The following is a 25,660-nucleotide window of genomic DNA, read 5'->3' as shown; positions in this document are numbered from 1 at the left end:
CACGATTATTAACCACACAAATAAAAGGAAGGTAGGTATAAGTAGAGCAGCCATCTTGGAAGCTGCCATTGTTGGAGTGGACCAGTGTTAGAGTGGAGCACTTGAGGCTTTGGCTCAAGAGGCTCCGGCGAGAGGAGGCATAGGCTAAGGTAAATCTCTGGTAAGTTTCTTTCTTTCTTTAGTTTTTCCTTTAGTGCCAGGCTATAGAGTAGTTAGAATGGCTCCAGGGTCAGTGGTGTTTTCATCTTGTGAGATGTGGGAGTTCTGGGAGACCTCTAGTCTCCCTGATAGCTACATCTGCACGAGGTGCATCCAGCTGCAGCTCCTTACAGACCATGTTAGGGAATTGGAGCTGCAGTTGGATGACCTTCAGCTCCTACGGGAGAACGAGGAATTCATAGATAAGAGCTACAGGGAGGCAGTCACTCCTAAGCTGCAGGAGGCAGGTAGCTGGGTGACTGTCAGGAGAAGAATGGAGAATAGGCAGGTAGTGCAGAGTACCCCTGTGGCCACTCCTCTTAATATCAGGTATACCACTTTGGATACTGTTGGGTGGGGGGGGTGGGGGGGGAACTACCAGGGGAAAGCCACAGGTGGGTCTCTGCCACTGAGCCTGTGTGTATGGCACAGAAAGGAAGTGGGGAGAAGAGGAGAGTGGTTGTGATTGGGGATTCAATCGTAAACGGGGCAGACAGGAGATTCTATAGATGTGAAAGAGACTCCCGGATGGTATGTTGCCTCCTGGGTGCAAGGGTCGGACATCTCTGATTGGGTCCACAGTATTCTGAAGGGGGAGAGCAAACAGCCAGAGGTCATGGTACATATTGGTACCAATGACATAGATAGGAAAAAAGATGAGGTCCTGAAGAGGGAATATAGGTAGGAAGCTGAAAAGCAGGACCTCAAGGGTAGTAATATCTGGATTGTGCCTGTGCCACATGCCAGTGAGGGTAAGAATAGGGTGATTTGGTGGATGAATGTGTGCCTGAGAAGTTGGTGCAGGGGGCAGGGTTTCGGATTTGTTGATCATTGGGATCTCTTCTGGGGAAGGTACAACCTGTACAAAAGAGACGGGTTACACCTGAACTGGAGGGGGACCAATATTCTTGGAGATAGGTTTGCTAGAACTGTTGGGGAGGGTTTAAACTAGTTTGGCAGTGGGATGGGAACCCGAGTGATAGGTCAGAGGTTGGTGTATTTAGTGCACAGTAGATGCAGCATGTAGAAAGACTGAGGAAGGATAGGCAGTTGAAAGGGCAAGATTGCAGTCAGTTGGATGGGTTGAAGTGTGTCTGCCTACCAGGGGAAAGCCACAGGAACAAGGCTGATGAACTTAGACCGTGGGTTAGTACGTGGAACTACGACATTGAGGCCATTTCAGAGACTTGGCTGTCGCAAGGGCAGGAATGGCTGCTCAATATTCCGGGGTTTATATGTTTCAAAAGGGACAGGGACGGAGGTGAAAGAGGTGGGGGAGTGATTTTGCTGATCAAGGACAGTGTCACAGCTGTAGAAAATGAGAATGTCCTGGAAGGATCGTCTACTGAAACAGTGTGGGTGGAAGTCAGAAATAGGAAGGGAGCAATCACTCTATTGGGTGTATTCTACAGACACCCCCCACCGCCCCCCCCCCCCCGAATAGCAACAGAGACACTGAGGAACAGATCAGGAGGTAGATTTTGGAGAGGTGCAAAAATAACAGGCTTGTTGACATGGGTGATTTTAACTTCCCTAATATTGATTGGCACCTCCCTAGTGTAAAGGAGATAGATGGGTCAGAGTTTGTTAGGTGTGTCCAGGAAGGATTCCTGACACAGTATGTGGACAGGCCGACTAGAGGAGAGGCCATACTGGACTTGGTACTAGGCAATGAGCCTGATCAGGTTTCAGATCTCTTGGTGGGAGAGCATTTTGGAGACAGTGACGATAACTCCTTGGCCTTTACCATGGCCTTGGAGTGGGATAGGAGCAGACGATATGGGGAAGTATTTAATTGGGGGAATTATGATGCTATTAGGCAGGAACTTGGCAGTGTAAATTGGGAACAGATGTTCTTGGGGAAGTGCACAACAGAAATGAGGAGGTTTTTTAAAAATTTTATTTAAAGTATGGTAACAGGCCCTTCCGGCCCAACGAGTCCGCGCCACCCATTTTAAACCCAAATTAACCTACCCGTACGTCTTTGCAATGTGGGAGGAAACTGGAGCACCCTGAGGAAACCCACGCAGACACGGGAGAATGTACAAACTCCTTACAGACAGCGACGGGAATCGAACCCCGATCGCTGGCGCAGTAATAGCATCGCGCTAACTGCTACGCTACTGTGCATGGTATACTTGCATGGCATACTTGCATGGGGTTCTCGATAGGTTTGTCCCATTGTGTCAGGGTTAGGATGGAAGAGGTAGGGGAGGTCCTTAATGAATACTTTGCTTCAGTATCCACCAATGAGAAAGACGACGTTTGTGAGGATGGTGTACAACAGGCTGATACACTAGGACATGTCAACATGAGGAAAGAGGATGTGCTGGACCTTTTGAAAAACATTCGGATAGATAAGTCACTGGGGCCAGACGGGATATATCCAAGGTTATTACAGGAAGCGAGGGAACCTTTGCTGCACCTTTGGCGACGATCTTTGCGTCTTCACTGGCAACAGGAATAGTGCCAGATGATTGGAGGGTGGCAGATGTTGTTCCTTTGTTCAAGAGAAGGAGTAGGGATAACCCTGGGAATTACAGACCAGTGAGTCTTACTTCAGTGGTAGGCAAATTGCTGGAGAAGATTCTTATAGACAGGATTTATGGGCATTTAGAGAAACATAGGCTGATTAGGGACATCAGCATGGCTTTGTGAGGGGCAGGTCGTGCCTCATGAGCCTGGTTGAATTCTTTGAGGATGTGACAAAGCACATTGATGAAGGTAAAGCAGTGGATGTGGTGTACATGGATTTTAGTAAGGTGTTTGATAAGGTTGCTCATGGAAGGCTCATTCAGAAAGTCAGGAGGCATGGGATCCAGGGAAACTTGGCTGTGTGAATTCAGAATTGGCTCACCCATAGAGGACAGAGGGTGGTTGTAGATAGAGTGTATTATACCTGGAGGTCAGTGACCAGTAGTGTTCTGCAGCAATCTGTTCTGGGACCCCTGCTCTTTGTGATTTTTATAAGTGACTTGGATGAAGATGTGGAAGGGCAGGTTAGTAAGTTTGCAGATGACACGAATCTTGGTGGTGGTGTGGACAGTGTAGAAGGTTGCTGTAGATTATAACAGGGCATTGATAGGATACAGAGCTGGGCTGAGAAGTAGCAGATGGAGTTCAACCTGGAAAAGTGTGAAGTGATACACTTTAGAAGATCGAATTTGAAGGCAGAATACAAGGTTAATGGCAGGACTTTTAGCAGTGTGGAGAAACAGAGGGATCTTGGGGTCCACGTCCATAGGTCCCTCAAGGTTGCCATGCAGGTCAATAGGGTTGTTAAGAAGGTGTTATGGTGCGTTGGCCTTCATTAGTCAGGGTATTGAGTTCAAGAGCTGCAAAGTAATGTTGCTGTATAAAACTCTGGTTGGACCACACTTGGAGTATTGTGTTCAGTTCTGGTCGCCTCATTATAGGAAGGATGTGGAAGCTTTAGAGTGGGTACAGAGGAGATTTACCAGGATGCTGCCTGGATTGGAGCGCATGTCTTATGAGGATAGGTTGAGGACTCTTCTCTTTGGAGCGAAGGAGGATGAGAGGTGACTTGATAGAGGTGCACAAGATGATAAGAGGAATAGATCGAGTGGACAGTCAGAAGCGTTTTCCCCAGGGTGACAATGGCTAACATGAGGGGGCATAGTTTTAAGGTGATTGGAGGAAGATATAGGGGAGATGTCAGAGGTAAGTTTTTTTTACACAGAGTGGTGGATGTGTGGAACGCACTGCTGGCAGAGGTTGTGGGGGCAGATACATTAGGGACATTTAAGAGACTCTTAGATAGCCACATGAATGATAGAAAAATGGAGCGCTGTGTGGGAGGGAAGGGTTAGATAGATCTTAGAGCAGGATAAAATGTCAACACAACCCCGTGGGCCAAAGGGCCTGTACTGTGCTGTAATGTTCTATGTTCACACCCTCATCATTCACTTACTGACATTATTGTTAGAACTCACACCTTACATACATAGATTCACCTGCTGCATTAAAAACACATTTCACAGCTTGCACGCATTGCCAGCAATTCAACCATGTTATCCATATCACCCAAACAAATTGATCGCTACTTATTGTCATACTTCCTTCTATCTTATAGTACATGGTGCCACCAAATGAAGACAGCAGGAGCTAGCCAGCAAGGGACAGGCACATCTACATATCCTAACCCCCATGTAGAAAACAGTATTCAGGATCATTTGAGCAACCATTGCTGTAACCAGAAAAATGGAATAAAAGAAAATTCTTATACTTAATCCTTCTCACATTCCTTTTTCAACCCACACTCTCCATTGCATTGGTCGGCTGCAGGTCATGCTTATCCCCCTTCCATATGCTCCTATCACCTCAGACTTCACTTTGTGGCTTTCTCCTTTCAGATATCCAACCTGCCTAGACTACGTTGGAAGAGCAAGAAATAGTGACAATGGAGAAGCATCTTGCTCAATTTCACACATAACCACCATTTCACGCACTGATCTTTCATGTACTTTAAAAGATAACTTAGATGAGGTATCTGCACATGGTGAGATATCTGTAATTAGTGGATGAGAGCAGCTCTCCAGAAAACATGGCCTTGTATTTGGATACTGCCATAGGATCATATTTGCACTTCATTAGGATAGGTTACAGTACAAGACTGATGAACATGCAAAATAAAATGCTTAATATGTTGACAAGTTTCCCAGAACATCTGTTCACAATGTCAAAAAACCATGGCTGAGTCCAGCACTAACTTTGCACGTGACTTTGTACAGAGTTTCAAGCCCACCCTTTCCTGTTGTGAACAGTAGATAACTGCATTAGTATATGTGGATGAAATCATTATCTGGTATCTCAAGCTCAATGACTAAGCTTCCACTGCAGCTCAAGCAGAACCCTAGCCCTAAATCTCTGTCTGGATACAGAGTTGGTAACTCAGGTTACTCCTATGCAAGCTCAGCACGCTGTCAGGCTAGATCATATTTCCACCATTAACACTATGGATAACAGTATGCAAAAGTGCAAATCAGCCTTTCAGGAGATAATGAGAATCACTGATGTACCATTTCAGGGGAACGGCAGTGATGCTCTTGAGACATGCTGTCTTTTCTGAGCATGATAACATTCATTCCCTCAGCCTTTCCATTCCACCAGTGCTCTTTGCAGTTACCTGGCATCATAATGACAAAATTATGCAGTGTACAACAAACCTCCACCAATCCTGACACTGACTGTTGAGTACTTCAGGGATGGAGGGTTGCTTCAGGATTTCAGTGTTCTTCATCTGCTCCTCTCAGCAGAAACAGAATGTGGTACCGGCCTCACATTATAGACTATGGTGAACTGTAAGATGTTGAGAATATATCCAGCTCCCACCCGGATGGAATCCAATATGTAAAAGTTCATGGCCACAACCTGAACAACTATCAGAAGTGCAATCCTTGCCCTGCTCTACAGTTGTGCCTGAAGCAAGTGGCAAATTTGAACTGTCACACACCATTCCTGTCTGGAGGTTTGGAAAAACAGGAGCAGGAGTAGGCCTTTTGGCCTTGAAGCATGCTCCATTATTCATCGTGATCATGGCTGATCTTCTATCTCAATGTCATGTTCCAGCTCTCCCCATACTCCTTGATGCCTTTTGTGTCTAGAAATCTATTTCCTTAGCTATTTTTCAGCAACTCTGTGGTGGTGAATTCCCCAAGTTCATCATCCTCTGAATGAAGAAATTTCTTCTCATCTCAGTCCTAAATATCCCACCCATATCCTGAGATTCTATGACCCTGGTTGTAGCCTCCCTAGCCAGGGAAAACATCCTGCCTGCATCCAATCTGTAAGCCCTCTCTGAATTTTGTACTGTTCAACTCTGGTATTCTCAGATAGGAGAATTGTTCACTGAACATCTTGGTTGGATGTGACCTTCCATTTCAAGCCCTATACACTTTCCTCTTTTGCAGCTCTCCTATGCCTTTGTTAGTCTGCTTATTCTCCTAATCATGGCACATTCCAAGGGGAATGCCTTCTAATGTGCCTATGTTTCTTTGTATAAAACTGGTTTATTCAGAAGCTTTGAAGTCAGCCAGGGTTCTTCTGCACCTGCCAAACCACTCCTTACTTTCTTTAAGAGCTTTAGAGATCTTTAGAGAGTCTAATGATTAGTATAGTTTTAATTCAGCTCGTAGAAATCAGTTGATAATGAACCTGAAAATAGTTGATGATCTTTTTACACAGCTTTATTGAGGTGTCTTTCCTTTCTGATTGTTGAACAATTGTTTAAGGGATGGCATTTGCTGGAGCATTGAGCACCAAAATGCTAGCACAGATATCAAGTCAGTTGCACATTGATTGACATCATGATTTGCCTACTCCAAACTCTACATACTTCTGGTGGGTGTTGCTTAGTGTACACTAATGGCTTCTTCAGTTTGGCCAATTAATTTGTATACACACTTCATACATTCTTTTGCAAATGAGACATCATCTGTGGAGCCAAAAATAATTGCAATATTACTTAGAAATTTAAGTTAATAGTATTTCTTTCATTGTTATGCTGCTGAAACTTGATTCTGTCTAGAATAAGTACCATCTTCGCTATTTCCAGGTTGAAGATCACCACCCTTGCACCACTAATGCAATTTCTGTGACAGGATGATGTAGTTTTTCACGTATTGTTCCTGTTTAATCAATGCAGGAGATCTTGAACCAGATCACCCTCAGTGTTCCCAGGACAACATGCACTTCCCAGTACAATCAGAGGAACAAAGGACTGCAGATGCTGGAATCTAGAAGAAAAACACAATGATGCTGGAGGAACTCAGCAGGCCAGGCAGCATCCGTGGAGAAAAGCAGGAGGTCAACGTTTGGGGTCAGGACCCTTCTTCAGGCCTGAAGATAGGAAAAAGGGAAGCCCAATATATAGGAGGGAAAAGCAGAGCAGGGGCAGGGTGGGGGTGGGGGGGGTGTGTGGGGAAGGGGAGTGGGGATTACCTAAAGTGGGAGAATTCAATATTCATGCCAAATATGAACATTAAATTCTCCCACTTCAGGTAATTTCCCCCCCACCCCCACCATGCTGCTTCTCTGCTTCCCTTTCCTAGCCTCTTTTTTGCCTCTCTCCTTACCTTTGACCCATTCCCCGCTGGATCTGTTCTCCCCTCCTCCCCCACACCTGCCTATCACTAACTATTACTTGCATCTACCTATCACCACCCTATGCCCACCCTGCCTCCCCTCTTTTGTCCACTTATCACTGCTCTGCCTTTTCCCTCCTATATATTGGGCTTCCCCTTTTCCTATCTTCAGTCCTGAAGAAGGATCCTGACCCCAAACATTGACCGCCTGCTTTTCTCCATGGATGCTGTCTGGTCTGCTGAGTTCCTTCAGCATCATCATGTTTTTCTCCCAGTACAATCAACCTGCTTCTGGGCCTCGCCAGGATGGACGATTTGAATTTGTGCCCCTGATTTGCTTTTGATAAATCTGTTCAATATTTGCATTTAAACAATTTGTGTTCTTTAAAAGCATGTTGAGTTTGTACCACCGCAATTCGTAAGCATGTGACGCCTATGAGAGGGTGTTGTACAATACAGACCTTGTGTCTATTGTTATTTGCTTCTACTTATTAACAAGCTGACATATGTTGAGCAAACAGGGACCAAAACTGAATTCTATGTCCCAAAATGCCCAGAACCTCTAAGGCACTTTAGCATTCCTAGGGAAAAATTTAATGATTAAGCACAATATATTTGTACCTTTATACCTGTGCATTGCTTATTTGAAAAATTAAATCAGAAATTATGCTGTAAAACTGATAGAGAACATTCAGGACTTCTGAAATGAATGTATATGTTTATTAGGCAAAAGCAACAAGCAAAAAAGCTGTGAATACATGATTATTTAAATATGCAACTGTAGTTAGTTGCCTTTCATTTAGCTAACATCGATTTATAAAACAAATTTGTTTTATTTAAAAACTCATGATCTGAGCAATTCAAGCAAAATCGTACTTAAAAAGATAGTTTGTGTTAATTTTAGTTTATATTAAATATAAGTGTACATATTGACGTGTTTTAATTAGAATTCCATTAGATTGGCATCCAGGATGGACTGTGTGGGAGAAGGACGATGAAGAAGTGGGGTTATGCTCATCTGTTTTCGTGTTTACTGCACCCAGCAGATAATCTAGGGTCAGAATATTTTGATGGGCTCCCAACAATGTTTCCTGTGCAGCTTGGTTTTGTATGTCAAATATATGGAGGTGGTGACTGACACTCCCTATGGCTGGGACAAAAATTAATAAAAGTCTTAATGTTCCTGATGAGGTCCATTGCTCTGAACTAGGAATGCCACATCATTCCAAATATTTTGTCACACTTGCAGTAAAAAAATAGGTTACTGAATGAGCAAAAGGTCCTATTTACAAAATCACAAGAGTTAAAAAGCAAATTGCAATTGATTTGATAGTTATGAAACATGACATGTTATGTAATATTTTCTGTTGATTGTAACGTCATTCTTTAATTCTGTATTTCCTTTTCAAGACCTTAAAGTAGCTGTAAGCAATCCGTTACTGAATTGTGATATGTATGAATTATGTTAATAATAGCAGTTGTTGGACGTCCTGCAGAGTTAAGGGTTAATAATCAAGTTGCTCTGTATCTCAGAACAGGATGAAAAGTGGGGTTGCATATGGTGGCACTGCAGCTTACTGATGACAGTGAAGCACACGGTAGTAGTGCAAAGTACAGCAGCAGTGCGGCTTTATGGTTTCCTGTGCAGGAAATTGCTGACTACACTGGTACAGAAATTCAGTCATGGTATTATTATATCATGTAGATTATCATTTCCCTTTCAAGTGAAAATTAATGCTTGGTTTGCTAAAAACTGCATGGTAAACAAGACACTTTGTATTAAGATAATAATATGTTGGTAATACTCAGCAGGCTAGGCAGCATCTGCCGAGTGAGAACCAGAGTTAACATTTCAGGTCAATATCCTTCCATCAAATATTATATTTGAAAGAAGGGATATGGGGTGTAGAGAACAAAGGGAATGTCTGTGATAAAGTAGTGACCAAAAAGGACTAAATAATAGAAGTGGTGGTATTGTTGGCTGAGAGAGAATGATACAGTATTATTAATCATAGCTGATTTGTCTGGTGGATGTGTAAGTAGAAGATAATGAATGAAAACAGGACAGTAAAAATAAATGTTGGAACTTTGAGACAAAACTCTTTAGGTGCTGGAAACTTAAAATAAAACAGAGAATGCTGGAGATACTCAGCAGATCAGGCAGCGTCTGTGAAGAGAAAAAAGCAGCAACCTAAGTTGCAGTTTGATGACCTTTCATCAGATCTAGTCTGTTCTAATACAAATTGGAAAAGCTGAAAATCAGAAATAATTGAATTCAGTGAACATCGTGTGTAAAAGACTTTTGGTAGCCTGAAAGGTGGAGAAACTAGAGGCCATTCTTGGCATGCAGATTGATCACTTCAGCTGTGTTGCATGCCTTATCAGTAAGTGTTCCATGCTTACGATGTGTTATTGTGGACCAATAATGAAAGGTGGTTGGCCAACAGTTGAATATTAACAGTGGTCTTTTTCCTCCAAGGGAAATTTTGCCTCTGCTCATATAAATTCCAACCATGCTGATAATGACTTGAGGACAACCATTTAATACTCATCCCTTTTGTTCAGGGTTGCAGCTGTTTCTCATGAGAGACTGTCCTTTGTTCTTATCAAGCACTTTTTTTTGTTAATTTCTTTTCATTCATCATCAGATGGGAGCAAGTACTGCTGGTGGCAGAAATACTTCTATTGATTTCTCATTATCTGATTCATCTGTAACTCATAGTTACTCACTTGATAATTTATCACCCAGAGGGAAATAATTGCACTGAAGAAAAGCTGAATTTAAAAAAAACTATAAAATGTGTAGAAAGCGTGTCTCTCCTAAATAGCTGTAACCCACAAGAGGCCTATACTTTGATCCAAGCCAATTATGATTCTGTTGACTGACATACAGGGCTTATTTTTGTTGATTATAAGATAATGCATTAGGGCAGTGCAACATTAAAAGATACCAACTTGTGTTTTGAACACCAACACTAGTATTGAATCCAAGATGAGTTGTAAGTTTTGAAACTCCCCAAACTCCATTGTTCTTGTAACATTGTGTTTAATATTCACTGCAGCCAAAGAACTGAGTGTACCATGTGGTATGACTTGTGATGTTTTGTGGCAGCCACTGCTTTAAGTTGGAAGTTGATTGCCTTCAATACTGTACATCTTGTTAGTCACTCTGTTTCTGTTATTTGCTTCAATGAGAGCGTTACCAAAATGCCAACAGATACTACATTCACAAGATCACAGAAGAACTACAAAAGCCACTTGTTCCATTCTAGCTGTTTCTTAAATTATTCCATATTTTCTGCCATGAAAATTGGTTCTAAGCATCAGAGTCTGAACAGAGCAATGGAATTGACCAGAGTAGTGCAGGATTTAAAATCCTCTTTCTCCCGAGATCCCACCATCAGCCACATCTCCCTACGCCTTTCCACCTTCCGCAGGGACCACTCCCTCCATGACTCTCTGGTCTGCTGATCCCTCCCCACCCACCCCTCCCTGACCCCAGCTCTTTCCCCTGCAATTGCAGGAGGTGTAACACTTGTCCTTGCACCTCCTCCCTCATCACCATCCACAGACCTAAACAGCCCTTCCAGATGAGGCAAAGATTCACGTGCATCTCCTTCAACCTCAGTGCTCCTGATGTGCCCTCCTCTACATCGGGGAGACCAAGCGCAGACTGGGCAACCGTTTTGCAGAGCGATGGCCATGCCAAGCTCCCAGTTGCATGCTATTTGAATTCCACTTCCCATTCCCATACTGACCTGTCCATCTTCGACCTTCCCCACTGCCAGGGTGAGGCCCAACGCAAACTAGGAGAACGGTACCTCATATTCTGCCTGGGTAGTCTATAGACCAATTGCAAAGACATGGGGTTTAGGTCCCCCCCCATGATCCTCCTCCCTTGTTGCCCCTTTCACACCTCCCCCACCCCTTCACCAGCCCCTTATCACCCATCTTCATCCCCCCTCCCTCCTGATTCCATCCACCCACTACACAAATAGTTCGCGCACAGGCTTCTTCCTTCCCCCCACCCCCCCATCCCCACCCACATTCTGGATCTGGTTCCATCTGTCCTTCACCTATCCCTTATTGGTTCCCACTCTCACCTCCTTTACTTGTCAGATTTCAGCATTGGTAGCCCTTTGTGTTCCTGCTTATCTCCCTCCAGCAGCCGTCTCCAACCTTCACCTCCCCTCCCCTCACCGCTTTCCATCTGCCTCTCATTTTTTTCTTAGTCTATCATCCACCTGCCACTGGCTCCCATCTCCACCTCCCCACCGTCCTGTGCCCTACCTGGTGCAAACTGCCTGTCATCCACAGTCCACCAGTCACCTTGGGCTCCTGGTTCAGCACTCCCCCCTCTCCTCTTTATACTGGCCATCTCCCCTCCCCACTCTTCACTCCTGATGCAGGGTTTCGACCCAAAACATCGACAATTCCTTTCTCCCACAGTTGCTGCTCCACCCACTGAGTTCCTCCAGCAGATTGTTTGTTGCTGCAGATTCCAGCATCTGCAGTCTCGTGTCTACAGGGTTTAAAAATGTTGTCCAACAAATTAGACTGTGCTTCTTTCTGTTTCTTTAAGTTTTGTAGTGATTGTAATACAAAGTTTTGAGTCCACTAATGTCTGCAGATCTCTATCTGTTTCGATTTGGACATTTTGATAAACGTTGCTTTCTCACTAATACAGATTTAGATTTGTCCATATTAAAGTCCATTTACTTGTTTTTTGTGTACTTACATATTTCATGGAGCTCATTTTTAATTTCATCTGGCCACAACCTCAGTTTAAATGTCATTCCTAGTTTGATGTCATCTGTAAATTATCCAATTTTCACCTTGCATCCTATCCACTACCCTGAACATTCATTTGTTTTACCCCTGTCATATTGTTGCTACAATGTGAGCCATCTAATTTCTCTTTTGGTGGCCTTGCCCTCAGTGAGGGTTAGGTGGAACATATCCTTGCACCGCTAGTCCTTCCTTGACCCTGAGCAAATAACCTGGGTTGGGCATATTAATTATGTGATCCTGGCTCACAATGGAAAGTTCACCATGTACAAACGAAGACTCCCACTGGCCAGCAAAATCTAATAGAGGTGTGAACACAACTTTTTATGTCTCAGTGAGAAACGGATATATTATAAGGGCACAAGTGTCTCAAAAGTTATGTTTTGAGTTCATATAGGGGACATTCAAATAACAATTAGTCATCATTTCGTGGGCAAAGGGCTTCAAGAGAAGGAGTGATGCCCAGTACAAGACCCTTTCTCATTAATAATAACAAAAGTGGAAAGCTTGGGGTGTACCGAAAACAACCATCACCATTTTCCTTCATTCTCTGAGATTATTGATGGCACTGACAATGTGGAACAAATTCATCAAAACTCCCACAGCTTAACTCCTGCCCATTAGGATATATGTGGCAGGGAAGCCAAAGGATAGAAATTACCCTTCCTAGATGAGGTGACAGTAAGGAAGTTCTGGTGGCAGTGATAGTGCAGGAAGAAGCTCATCATTTTCCATTGCTTTGGTCACCATGGTCAAAGAAAATTCAGCAGCAAGTCTTAAATGTCAATTACTACAATGCTTCATTTTTTTCTAGGATTTTTTCTGTTATCCATTTTTTGGGGATAGGAGCATTCACTATTTTTTCCTATACCTGATGCCCCTGATAAGATGGTGCTAAGCCTCCTTGTTGAACCATTGCAGTCCTTCTGGTTAAGGTGCTCCCAAAATACTGTTAAATAGGGAAGGCAGGATTTAGACCCGGTAACAATGAAGGAATAGAGATAAAATTTCCATGTCAGGTTAGTATGTGATTTTTTTCCGAGTGGAGCTTCAAAGTCAAAGTCGAGTTTATTGTCATATGCACAAGTACATATACGCACAGCTGCAATGAAAAACTTACTTGCAGCAGCATCACAGGTACATAGCATCAGGTAAGCAGCATTCACAAGAAAAACATAAATTAAACATGAATTATACACAAGTTTTACAAGAAAGAACACAATTAGAACAGAAAAAAGTCCATTTTAAGTGCAAAGTGATCAAAGTGTTGCTAAACTGTAGTGATTAGGGTTTCATCTAAGAACCAAATGTTTGAAGGGAAATAGCTGTTTGCTGAACCTGGTGCTGTGGGACTTCAGGTTTCTGTACCACCTGCCCGATGGTGGGAATCTTTGACGATGAATGCTACCTTCTTGAGGCAGCGCCTCCTGTAGGTACTACCAATGGTGGTGAGGGATGTGTGCGTGATGTATTGTGGCTGGTGATGTGTGTGCTACTTTTGTCTTAGTGATAGAGGTCATGGGTTTAGAAGGCGCTCTTAGACTAGCCTGGGTGAGTAACCTAAACATTTTTGTTTAAGCTGGTGGACACAAAGCCAATTCAAGTGGGTAAACTTTGTCCTAGCTGCTGTCAAGCTCCTTGACAGCTGTGGAGCTGTTATGTGTGTTATAGAAAATTAAAAGGTGCTGAAGGTCACTGATGAAGCAGCTGAGGATGATTGGGCCTAGGACACTAAGGAACTCCTGCAATGATGTGCTTGGACTGAGATGACTAAACTCCAACAACCAAACTTTCCTTCTTTGTCTAAGATTTGACTGCTCCCATTGGCCTGTTTATCCCCTTAATGGCCACTTGCTTCACTTTTACCAAGGCTCTTTAATGCAATGGTCAGTCAAAAGGTAGGCATAATGTCAAGGCAATCACTCACCTCACCCCTGGAATTCAACTCTTGGGTTCATGTTTAGAGCAAGGCTGTGATGCAGTCTGCCGCCAAGTGTTCCAGGCATAATCCAACTGGGGCATCAATGACCAGATAAGTAGAGAGTGAGTGCCGCTTGATGGTTCTGCCGTTGATACATTCCATTGCTTTGCTGATGATGGAAAATACTGGATACAGGTGAAGACAAAATAACTCCACCCATAGTCGGTGTTTCTCTCAGGAAATTGCCCCTGACATTTGGGGAATGCAGGTGTCAATGATTGGTGGGGAAACACCACCTGGGAAGTAGGAGGAGAAACAAGATTGGTCATGATGAGAGTGTGGGCCATGAGCTGCTCACTTGAGAAGTTCCCACAGCTATACAGCCCTATTGCTTTATTTTGTAATTACTTTGAAGAAGTCTCTTACATAATGCAGAAAGAGGACATTTTTATATTCACTTTTGGAATCAGGGTGTTGCCAACAAGGTCAGCATTTATTATACATCACTAATTACCCTTGATAAGATAGCAGTGAGCCACCTTGTTGAACCTCTGCAATCCTTCTGTGGAGTCACTCTCACAATTGAGTAGGGAGTTCCAGAATTTAGACTCCAGAGTGCAGATTACAGGAAGGTCAAATTGCAGGCTGGGAGAATGAGACTGGAACATATGTTAATTAGATGGAATTCAGAGGATTAGTCAGGCGATGTATCAGGGAATGTCGGTCAGTGGGTTTGGAAGAAATCAGTGCAGTGTGAGGCATTTGATAAGAGGTAGGGATCAGAACCTAGGTCAGTTGCAGAGTGGAGTACAGGTTGTTGGTGAGGAGACGGAATCGAAGCTCATCGAGAGGCAGAACAGCCATGGGGAATTTTAAGGCACATATGGATGTTAGCATTTCATAAGCCAGAGGGCCGGTGCTGAGGAGCTGGAAATGGTTCACAGACTCAGTTTGGACAGCTGCTTACTGCAAACTGTTACAAGCTGTTTTATCTTGTGGCATACTGAAACTGCTTTTGTAACTAGTTCCTGCTGTGAAGACCCAGCAAAAAAAAAGTCCTCAGCAAATCTACCCAATTCATTTGTGCTTTTCAACAGCTGTGCAAGATTTGCTTGACATCAACTAGTGGCAACACTCTAACAATAAATGCAAAGTAAATGCTGTCTCAATGATGAGTAGAAGGATTTGCACTGAGTCATAGTCCTTAAGGGTGGTGATTGTTTGCCATCATGTTCAATGTACTCATTCAAATTTCTGTGTTGTTAATCAGATTGGCATTATTCAATGTTATTCTTTCTCATTTGAAGTTTTTTCAGTAGAATTAGTGACAGATTCTTTTTAACATTTATTTAACCTTGCATGTTCTTATCTTTGAACTTCAAATAATAAATGTAAATTCCGTAATAGCCATTTGGTTGCATTAGTTGACAAGCATTGCTTCTAGCTTTCTGCAGTTCATTATCTTAAACTGTAGACCTGAACTCGTATAGCTGACTGTGGTTTAGCTATTCACTGCCAATTAGATTGGATTGCGTAAAGCACCCTGTTCTCATCGATCAAACCTGCCTCTTGTGGGATCATCCTGGAAAATAACCCCAGGCTTTTTCTATGATGAACAGCCTTTAAACTCCTCTCCCTAATCTCCTCCATGCTCAACAACAGAAAGTGCAAGGAGCTCATGCACCTGATTGAAAAGATGGGAACATCTTCTCGGCTTGTCATGACTGGCCAGAGATCTGAAGATCCATCCATGCCCTAGTTCCAAACTTGGATTTTTTTTTCTAGTTGCTCTACTGTCTCCTCTACAGCCCTCTGCAACAGCATCCTGTCCATAAAGTATGAAATCAGAAATTTACGACACAGAATGAGGTCATTCAGTCCACCTTGTATGTGCCAGCTGAAAAGCAGCCAGTGAGACAAATCTCATGCCCCAGCTCTCATTCTGTAGCCTTGTAGGTTGGGGCACATTAAGTCAGTAGGCTAGGCAGCATCTCTCACACACTTGCTCATATCTACCCCTTAACTATGACCCCACCAAGGACCACCAGGACATTATCTCCTGCACCATCACTGACCTCATCACTTCAGGAGATCTCGCCCCCATAACTACCAACAAATAGATGCTGCCTGGCCTGCTGAGTTCCTCCAGCATCACGGTGTTTTTCATCTAGATTCCAGCATCTGCAGTCCTTTGTTTCTCTCGGGGAACATTAAGTCTTCATCTAGGTAAATGTGATGAGCGTATCTGTCACAACCACCCTTCTTGTGCAGCAAGTTCCAGGCCCTATCCACACTTTAGGTCAAAAACTTAATCTCCCTCTAATCTTCTACCTGTTACCTTAAATCAAACCTGACCTGAGCACCAAACCTGACCTCGTCAACAAGCCTGTAGACAAGTATGGTGCTGTTGCAGTCTGGTAGGCTGATCTCTATCTTGCAGAGGCCAGATGGCAGCTCTCAGACAGTGTCTCATACCTTCCTCTGGACCTTGCCCCTGCCAATGAACACCAGGTCACTGTTCCCAGGCCATTACAGATTTCATCACATCAGGAGATCTCCCTTCCACAGCCTCCAACCTGATGGTGCTTCAACCACACATTGCCCGCTTCTATCTCTCCAAGATCCACAAACAGGACTGTCCTGGAGAGTCACTATTTCTACCTGCACTTGCCCCACCAAACCTATCGCTTTATACCTTGATTCTATCCTATCTGCCCTTGTCCAGTCCCTTCCCACCTACATCCAGGACACCTCTCATGGCCTTCACAACTTTGACCACTTCCAATTCCCTGGCCCTAACCTCATCTTCACCATAGACATCCAGTCTTTATACACTTCCATCCCCATCAGGAAGGCCTTGGGGCCCTCCGCTTCTTCCTGGAACAAAGTCCAATCAGTTCCCCTCCATTGACACTCACATCTACCTGTTCTTACCCTCAACAACTTCTCTTTTGATCTGTCCCACTTTCTACAATTCAGAGTTATAGCCATGGGCCTACCTATGCCTGCTTTTCAGTGGCTATGTGGAGCAGTCCGTGTTCCAAGAGTGCCATCCTCCAATTCTTTCTCTGCCAACTACATCAATATCTGCATTGGTGCCGCTTCCCACACTCATGTGAAACTCACCAATTTTATCATCTTTGCTACTAACTCCCATCCTGCTCTCAAATTCACTTCAACTACTTCTGACACTTTTCTCCCTTCTCTGTATCTTTCTATCTCCATCTCAGGAGACAAACCCTCCACTGATATCTATGATGAATCCACAACTACTTTGACTACACCTCTCCCACCCGTCTCCTATAAGGGTGCCATCTGTTTCTCTCAGTTTCTCCATCTCTACTGCATCTGTTCTCAAGATGAGGCTTTCCATTCCAGGACATCTGAACTGACCTTTTTCAGAAAACATAGCTTCCTCTCGACCACAGTTGATGGAGATTTGACTCGCATTTCCTCCATTTCCCGGACGTCTGCTCTCACCCTGCCTCCCCCAAGACAGAACAGAGATGGAGTTCACTTGGTCCTTTTACCCCACCAGCCTCCTCATCCAGCACATCATCCTCCACCATTTCCGCAAGCAGCAGTGTTATCTCACCGCAAGTCACATCTTCTTCTTCCCTCACCCACCTTCCCTGCCCCCTAGCATATTCCTTTGCAACCGCAGGGGATGCAACATTTGTCCCTACACCTCCTCACTCACCACCATCCAGGGACCTAAACAGCCCTTCCAGGTGTACACATGTACCTCCTCCAACCTGGTCTATTGCATTTTGGTGCTCTCGATAGGTCTCCTCTACATTGGTGGGACCAAGCATAGAGTAAATGACTGTTTTGCAAGGCACCTACGCTCTGTCCACAATGGCCATCTGAGCTCCTGGTTGCATGTCATTTCAACTCCCCTTCCCATTCCCACATCAACCTGTCTGTCTTCTCCACTGCCATGGTGAGGCCAAACGCAGACTAGAAGAACAACACCTCGTATTCCACTGGGATAGCCAACAACCAATGGTATGAGCATTGAATTATCCAATTCAAGGTAACCCACACAGCCTGTGTTCCTTGCCCATCCCGCCGAGGTTCTCTCCCCCTTTGTTCTCCTTTTCCAACACAACCACCTCCCCCCCCCAAACTGTCACCAAGATTTATTACCCTCCCCCATCTGGTTGTATCTGCCCGTAATCCCTCCCTTATCTGGTTCCACTTTAACCTTGCAGCCTCTGTCCCTACCTTCCCCCTCCCCACTTCCCACCTGGCTCCATCTGCCCTGTTTTCCATTATCTGTTTCCACCTGCCACCCACCAGCCTCTGTCTCAATACTACCTCCCTTTCCCCCACCTTGCTCTATCTGCCTACAATCCCCTCACCTCACCTGGTTCCACCTATTTCTTACCAGCCCCTGTCTCACCCCTCCCTTTCACCTCTTTATACTGGCTATCTTTCCTTTATACTCTCACTCCTAATGCAAGGTCTCAACCCAAAGCGTCGACCATCCCTTTGCCTCCACAGATGCTGCTTGACCCACTGAGTTCTTCCAGCAGTTTGTTTTTTGCTTCAAGTTCTGTGTCTCCCCTAGATATTATTCTCGATGCTAAGGGAAATGGGTTCTATCAGTTAACCCTAACTGGACCTCTCTTAATTTTATGCTTCTCATTTAAATCTCTTCTCGGGTTCCCCTGAACTAAAAAAGACAGCCCCAGCCTCTTCAATACTTATCCTAACTAAACGACCATCTTTGGCACCATCCTTTGAAGCCCCTCTAGCACTGCCCCATCCTTCCGGTAATATGCTAGTCAGAATTCCATGCAGTACTCTAGCTGTTACATAGTTTATATGCAGTTCAGGCACGTCTTCCCCAACGCTTCTGCCCTTTTATGCCCTCTTTTAACAAATGATAGTATACTGTATTACCTTATCTACTTACCCTGCTATTGGGGATCTCTGAAAAAGCACTCATGGGTCCCTCTTATTTCTCTATTCTTTTCAACAGCCAGTGTTCAATATGCAATTCAATGTTTATTCCCTTGCCTTTTTCCTATTTGGATTAACCTCGCACTTCTCGGGATTGAATTCCACTTGCCACTTTTTGCCCACTTGAATAGTCCATCAATATCTTTCTACAATCTACATTTTTTTTCCTCACTACACAGACAATATTTGCAGTATAGAAGAATAAGAGTGATCTTATTGAAACGTATAATTACTTACTGGACATGACAGGGTAGATTGGAAGTTGATGTTTCTTCTGGCTGGGGTGTCCTTTTCTCGAAATAAGGGGCCAACCATTCAGATGAGAAGAAATTTCACCTGGAGGATGGGAAGTCTTTGGAATTCACTCAAACTAAGAGTGATGTAGAGGTTCAGTTGCTGAGTGTATTCAAGACCATGATCAGTAGATTTTGGGGTTTTAAGGGAATCGAAGGATATCGGGTTAATGTAGCATAAGGGGTGCTCAGGAAATGACCAGCCATAATCTTATTGAATGGTGAAGCAAGTCTAGGGACCAAGTGGCCTACACCTGCTTCTATTTCTAATGTTACTATTTGCAAATATCTTAATTCCACCTCCAGCATTTACAACTAAATGATTTGAAGTCTGCCATGAAGAGCAAGGGACCTAGCACTGAGTCCTTCAGATCTCCACTGCATAAAGCCTCTCATTTAATGAGCGAGAATACCTTCCCACCACTTTGCATCTCTGGATCCCACAACATTTTGCTTTGGATACCATGAGCTATTATTGTTCTCACAATAGATTCCACAAGGACTAGATTAAACGTCTTACTATAATCAGTCAACGCAAGACTTCCCTCCCCTTCCTTCAACTCTATTCCTAATAAACTCCTAATAACCTAACTTTCCCCTCTGGTGCCTGTGTTAACCAACTGGATTAAACAGCATTAATAACGCAGAAGCCCAAACAGTCCTTGCCAACACGTATGCTCTGCTCAAACCCTTCCCAGCATGGAATTCTGGTTACTATGAGTGGCCTTCTTACCAAAATATACTAGTACCCAGTTATCTGTTTTGAACATCATCTGCCAATAATTGACTCATTTATATTTATTAATGTCTTTATGTAATTTGTTGTTGTTGTCTCCAGTATTGATTATTCACACCCCACCCCCATTGAAAGAAAAGGTATCACTTGCAAATTTAGAAATTATCTTTGATTCCAGATTCTAAATTATTAATGTAAATTATGAACAGCAGTAATTCAACATTGATTCCACTGGAACACCACAACCCATCTTCCTCTGCTGCAAGTAGCAACCCTTTGCTTCTATATTCTGCTACTTACCCCCTGACTCAGCATTATTTAATGGCATTCATTAGCTAAGCGTTACTTCTCCTTAGTTATTAGCTTCTTTCAGTCAAATCTCCTATCACTCTTCTTTGAGGATTAATCCTTGCAATCTAAGTGCAGGGAACTGGGATATTATAGCTATTCCAGACACATGGCTAAGGGAGGGACAGGACTGGCAGCTCACTGTTCCAGGGTACAGATGCTATAGGAAGAATAGAGAGGAGGGGGAGTTGTGTTTTTGATTAGGGGGAGTTTTTTGAAGATGTGGCCAAGAAGATGGATGAAGGTAGCACGGCAGACATTGTCTACATGGACTTTAGCAAGGCTTTTGACAAGGTAATGCATTGACAGGCTGGTCTGGAGCCAAACGCAGGCACATGGGACTAGCTTAGACAACTTGGTCAGCATGGATGAGTTGGGCAAACGGGCCTGTTTCTGTGCTGTATAACTCTATGACTCTAATCTTTGTGAAGCTGTGTCCTTACTCTGCCTGCTTGTTTCTGGTAAAGAAGAATGAAATATATTTACTTGCACCTGGAAAAGCATGGACTTATTGGGGATAGTTAGCATGGCTTTGAGGAAATGATGAAGATGATTGATCAGGGTAGGGCAGTGGATGTTGTCTACATGGACTTCAGTAAAGCATTCGACAAGGACCAGAAGATTAGGGCACATGAGACCGATGGAGACTTGGTAGATTGGATTCAAAATTGGCTTGGCCACAGAAGACAAAGTGTAGTGGTGGAGGGGTGTTATTCGGACTGGAGGTCTGTGACTAGTTTTACACAGGGATCTGTGCTGGGACACCAGTGGTATATACAAATGACTTGGGCTGATTAGTAAGCTTGAGAACGACACAAAAATTGGTGGAGCTGTGGAGAGTGAGGACCGTTGACAAAGGACAGAGCAGGATGGAGACCAATTGGAAATAGACAAAAAAATGGCAGATGGAGTTTAAATTGGACAAGTGTGAGATATTGCACTTTCGGAGGTCAAATGTAAGAGGACCAATAAAGTACAGAGGAATCTTGGGGTGCAGGTCCATAGCTCCCTGAAAGCAGCAACACAAGTAGATGGGGTGGTAAAGAAGGGATATTGCAGACTTGCCTTTATCAGTCAGGGCGTTGAGTATAAAAGTTGGCAAGTCGTGTTGCAGCTGCATAAAACTATGGTTAGACCACATTTGGAGTATTGTGTGCAGTTCTGGTCACCACATTACAGGAAGGATTTGGAGGCTTTGGAGAGGATGCAAAAGAGGTTCACCTGGATGATGCCTGGATTAGAGAGTATTAGCTATAAGGAGAGGTTGGACAAACTTGGATTGTTTTCTCTGCAGCGTCGGAGGCTGAGGGACTATCTGATAGAAGTGTATACAATTTTGAGAGGTATAGATAGGGTAAATAGAGTCTTTTTCCCAGGGTGGAAATGTCAAATACTAGAGGGCATAGATTTAAGGTAAGAAGAAGAAAGTTTAAAGGAGACTTTTAAGAATTTATTTATTAATATACAGTTTATGACAAGGCCCTGCGTTTGTCGTCCGTTTCTAATTGTCTCAGTAAAAGTGATGGCGAGTCACCTTCAACCCATTCAGTACTCCTGATAAAAATATTCCCATGCTGTTGTTGGGGGGAAGAGTTCCAGGATTTAGACCCAATGCAATGAGGGTTTATCGTGTTCCTTAACACATACCCCCAAAAGCCCAGCAACTCCTTGTGGCTCAGTGTCTTTTTTTTGATAATGCTCCTGTGACCTGCATCAAGATGTTTATTGGATGTGAAGAACTCTGTAAAACCAAGTTATTGTTGTTAATACAGAACGTGAAACCCCATCCATTGCAGAACTCCTCACAAAATTATTCTTGCAAAATTTTTCTCTCTATCGTTGTCTTGATTAGATGAAGAGCAGGTCTTACTTTTATATGAATGACAACAGAAAATGTTGGAAACAGTCAGTAAATCAGGGAGCACCTGTAGCAAGAAAAACAGAATTAATGTTTCAGGTTGAAGACCCTTTGTAAAAAGAGAGAAAGTAAGAAAGCAAGTTAGCTTTAAGCTGCAGAGAGGTGGAGGATGGATAAGTAGGATTCCCTTATTTTAGACAATTCCTTCTATCCTCTTTATAACTGCAGTTCTGTATATGTTTAGAATTGCTTCATATGGAGTAATGTATTTACATTTTTACTTCCATTTATATTTACTTAATGTTTCTTCTGTTGCAGTGCTGGTCCCAAAGGAGACAATGTCTATGAATGGAGGTCAACTATCCTGGGTCCCCCAGGTTCAGTGTACGAGGGTGGTGTCTTCTTCCTAGATATCACATTTTCACCTGACTACCCCTTCAAGCCACCCAAGGTGCGTACTCCTGGAAGCAAAGTAAAGCAACAGGAAAAAGCATTTATTTTAACAATATAAAACTTACAGCTCATGGAATGAGTTTTGAACAATTTTCAGACATATCTGATTGGTTTCACTGTTGTTGTTCCTTTGGATTGGGGCTGTCAATATTTGTTTTGCCCTTCCACTGGCTCCTCTGTAATTAAACATACCAGTAGTGGAAGATTTGTAAAAGTCATTCTCTCATTCTTTTAATTGTTTCAGTCATTTTCACTTCAATACCTCATCTATCCAATTTTTATCTTTCTTCCTTCATTCTTATTCTTTGTGTTATTTTTCTAAGCATTCTTCCTTTCTGTTCCTTACCTTCTCTTGCCCCTCACTCTCAGCCCTTACCTTTTATTTGCGTATTTGTCCATTTTTCTGACCATTCACTTCCCATTTTTCTCCAGTTTGTCATAACTATAGTTGGCAGTGTAACCATGCCGAGAAGTCAGGGGAAGAGGGGGAAGGCAAGTGATTGCTGCACCCTGAGCCCAGAAAGTGAATGAGAGTAGGATGCTTAACAACAAGCACCAAGAGCAAGAAGTAAGAGGCAAAAGAGGCTGCAGATGCTGGAATCAACAAACAATCTGCTGGAGGAAATCCACAGATCGAGCAGCATCTGTTGGCAATTGGGCGGGATGAATTGTAGATATTTCGGGTTGAAACCCTGCATCAGAATTAGACAAGTAGAAGAGAAGTAGGATGCTGACTAACCACCAGGGAACAAGTTGTTCAAACTTAGTAAGGGACAGAAGTGTCAATGGAACTTCAAAGAAAAAGAAACTAAAGATATCTGTTGTTCAAGTGAGACTTTAGAAAAAATTATCAAGGCTTGGAGAGAATGCAGAAATGATTTATTGGAACGATATCTGAGGAGAAAAACTTAATTTAGATGGAAAGAAAGAAGCTGGAATAGTTCTCCTTGCAGTAGAGAAAGTTGTAGGAACATTCAATAGAGGTGTTCAAAATCAAGGAGAGAACACATTTAGTATAACCAGCAAAGGTGTTAGAGATGAGATTTTCTTTACTCAACAAATTGTAATAATCCAAATGCATTGCTTGAGTGGTGATGGATTGCATTGAACAATAATCTTCAAAAAGAATTGGAATAAATACTTGAGAGGAGAAATGTACAGGGCTGAGGAAGGAACAATAGGGAGTGACAAATTGAATAGCTCTAAAAAGCTCACACAGAAACAATGAGCTGAAAGGCTTTGGTTGTACTGTGCGATTCTTGGAATAGTCACTGTACAAGCATGACTGTATCAATTTTATTTAAGTTAAAGTGCAGATTCTGGTTTTCTCAGCTACTCAAAGGGAGTACACCCACCACTAATCCAGCATACTACTCTCACTCAAGAATTCCTTGATGGCATTTTGAAATCTTGTCAGTTAAAAAGTCACAAAACAATTAAACTCAGTAAATATAAATGGTTGAAACTTAAAAAAACTGCAGATTATGTATGATTTTTTTTGTGTCATAACTCTTGGATCAGACCCTGGCAAAAGGCGCAGAGGGAAAGTAGACAAGGGTTCTTTTGAATAGATGCAAAGATGCCATTGCAAGAGAGGGACCCCCAAAAAATAAAGCTGGAGTCACTTGTAATTGCAATCCAGAGCCGACATATGTGCTTGAGAGTTGTTGCCATAGTGGTACAGAGGAAAAGTGAGGTCACAATTGACAGATGGGAGGACAGCGATCACATTGAGAGGAGGGGGAGGCATTTCAGTCCTCTTGGAGGGCTGTAAATGACTTTCTGGCTCCTAAAAGAATCCACAGCATTTCCTGCTATTTCTTGAGCCCTGGATAGCTTTAAATTAGATTTCAAATTACACTATAGTACCATGATTTCAATATGTTGATAATTTCCCCTTTCCATAGTGTGGGACCCTTGCATGCCACAAAAGCCACCACTGTAGAAATAGAAACAATAGAGACCCTATTTTTCCCCCTCCCTTCCTCATTGTAGGGACTTGTATCAAACTTTTTAGTTCCCATAATTATCTAGGCAGGCTATTATTTATGAACGTAGAACATAACAGCACAGAACAGGCCCTTTGGCCCACAATGTTGTTCTGACATTTTATCCTACTCTAAGATCTATCCAACCCTTCCCTCCCACATAGCGCTCCATTTTTCTATCGTTCATGTGCCTCTCTAAGAGTTTCTTAAATGTCCCTAATGTATCTGCCTCCACCACCTCTGCCGGCAGTGCATTCCACGCACCCACCACTCTCTGTGTAAAAGAAAACTTACCTCTGACATCCCCCTTATATCTTCCTCCAATCACCTTAAAATTATGCCCCCTCGTGTTAGCCATTTTTGCCCTGGGCAAAAGTCGCTGACTGTCCTCTTATCATCTTGTACACCTCTGTCAAGTCACCTCTCATCCACTATGCTGCTTGGTCGTTCAATTTCAGATCCTAGTTTTCACACAGGTCTTGGTACTGGCATCAGATGTTGCAAGCCTCGTCTACATTTACCAAACATCTACTTTGATCCAGTCTATGTTGGAATATGTGCATTTGCTATTATGATTCACACTGATTGTTCATTCTTTGTTCATGTTTCTTGAGCTATTTTTGCCTTGCTCTTGGCAGAATTGCAGCCAGAAGGATTATTACATGTATGCTCATAGTTAAAGTAGAAATAGGTTTATGTTTTGTAAAATTTGCATCAAGTTAATGCATTTGGAGTAAAATGGCAAATCAGTGAGCAGAGAAGAGTTAAAGAGAGGTAGCGGCATGGATAGAAAATTGATTAAAGGACAGCACACAAAAAATATAAATTAATGGATTGTTTTATGACGTGAAGACACATAAACAATAGTGTACTTCTGGTGTGACTGTTTAGATTGTCACTCTTCTCTCACTGTGTGCAGGGTGAAACTGGTGAACGGCAATAATAGAAGGCATACTGAGTCCAAACTGACATCTACTTTATGCATTACCATATTTTTTTTCCACTG

At 43.0% G+C, this 25,660-nt stretch overlaps 1 protein-coding gene and 1 long non-coding RNA gene across 4 annotated transcripts in view; one reads left to right on the top strand and one right to left on the bottom strand.

Annotated features, from left to right (window-relative positions):
- LOC127570635 (ubiquitin-conjugating enzyme E2 E2) overlaps positions 1–25,660 on the top strand; it is a 145,269-nt gene that overhangs the window by 99,510 nt on the left and 20,099 nt on the right. For all 3 annotated transcript variants that reach the window (XM_052016378.1, XM_052016377.1, XM_052016379.1), the window contains one exon: positions 22,532–22,664. In XM_052016378.1, the coding sequence (XP_051872338.1) occupies positions 22,532–22,664 (133 nt within the window). The remainder of the gene's footprint in view (positions 1–22,531; positions 22,665–25,660) is intronic.
- Positions 22,743–25,660, bottom strand: part of LOC127570637 (uncharacterized) — a 61,962-nt gene continuing 59,044 nt past the window's right edge. The window contains exon 3 of the long non-coding RNA XR_007956374.1: positions 22,743–22,842. This is a non-coding gene — a long non-coding RNA (uncharacterized LOC127570637). The remainder of the gene's footprint in view (positions 22,843–25,660) is intronic.

The sequence above is a fragment of the Pristis pectinata genome, chromosome 5 (genome assembly GCF_009764475.1).
Source record: "Pristis pectinata isolate sPriPec2 chromosome 5, sPriPec2.1.pri, whole genome shotgun sequence".
Taxonomy (NCBI): domain Eukaryota; kingdom Metazoa; phylum Chordata; class Chondrichthyes; order Rhinopristiformes; family Pristidae; genus Pristis; species Pristis pectinata.
Note: the sequence above shows the minus strand (reverse complement) of the source record. Positions and strands in the feature narration are given on the sequence as shown.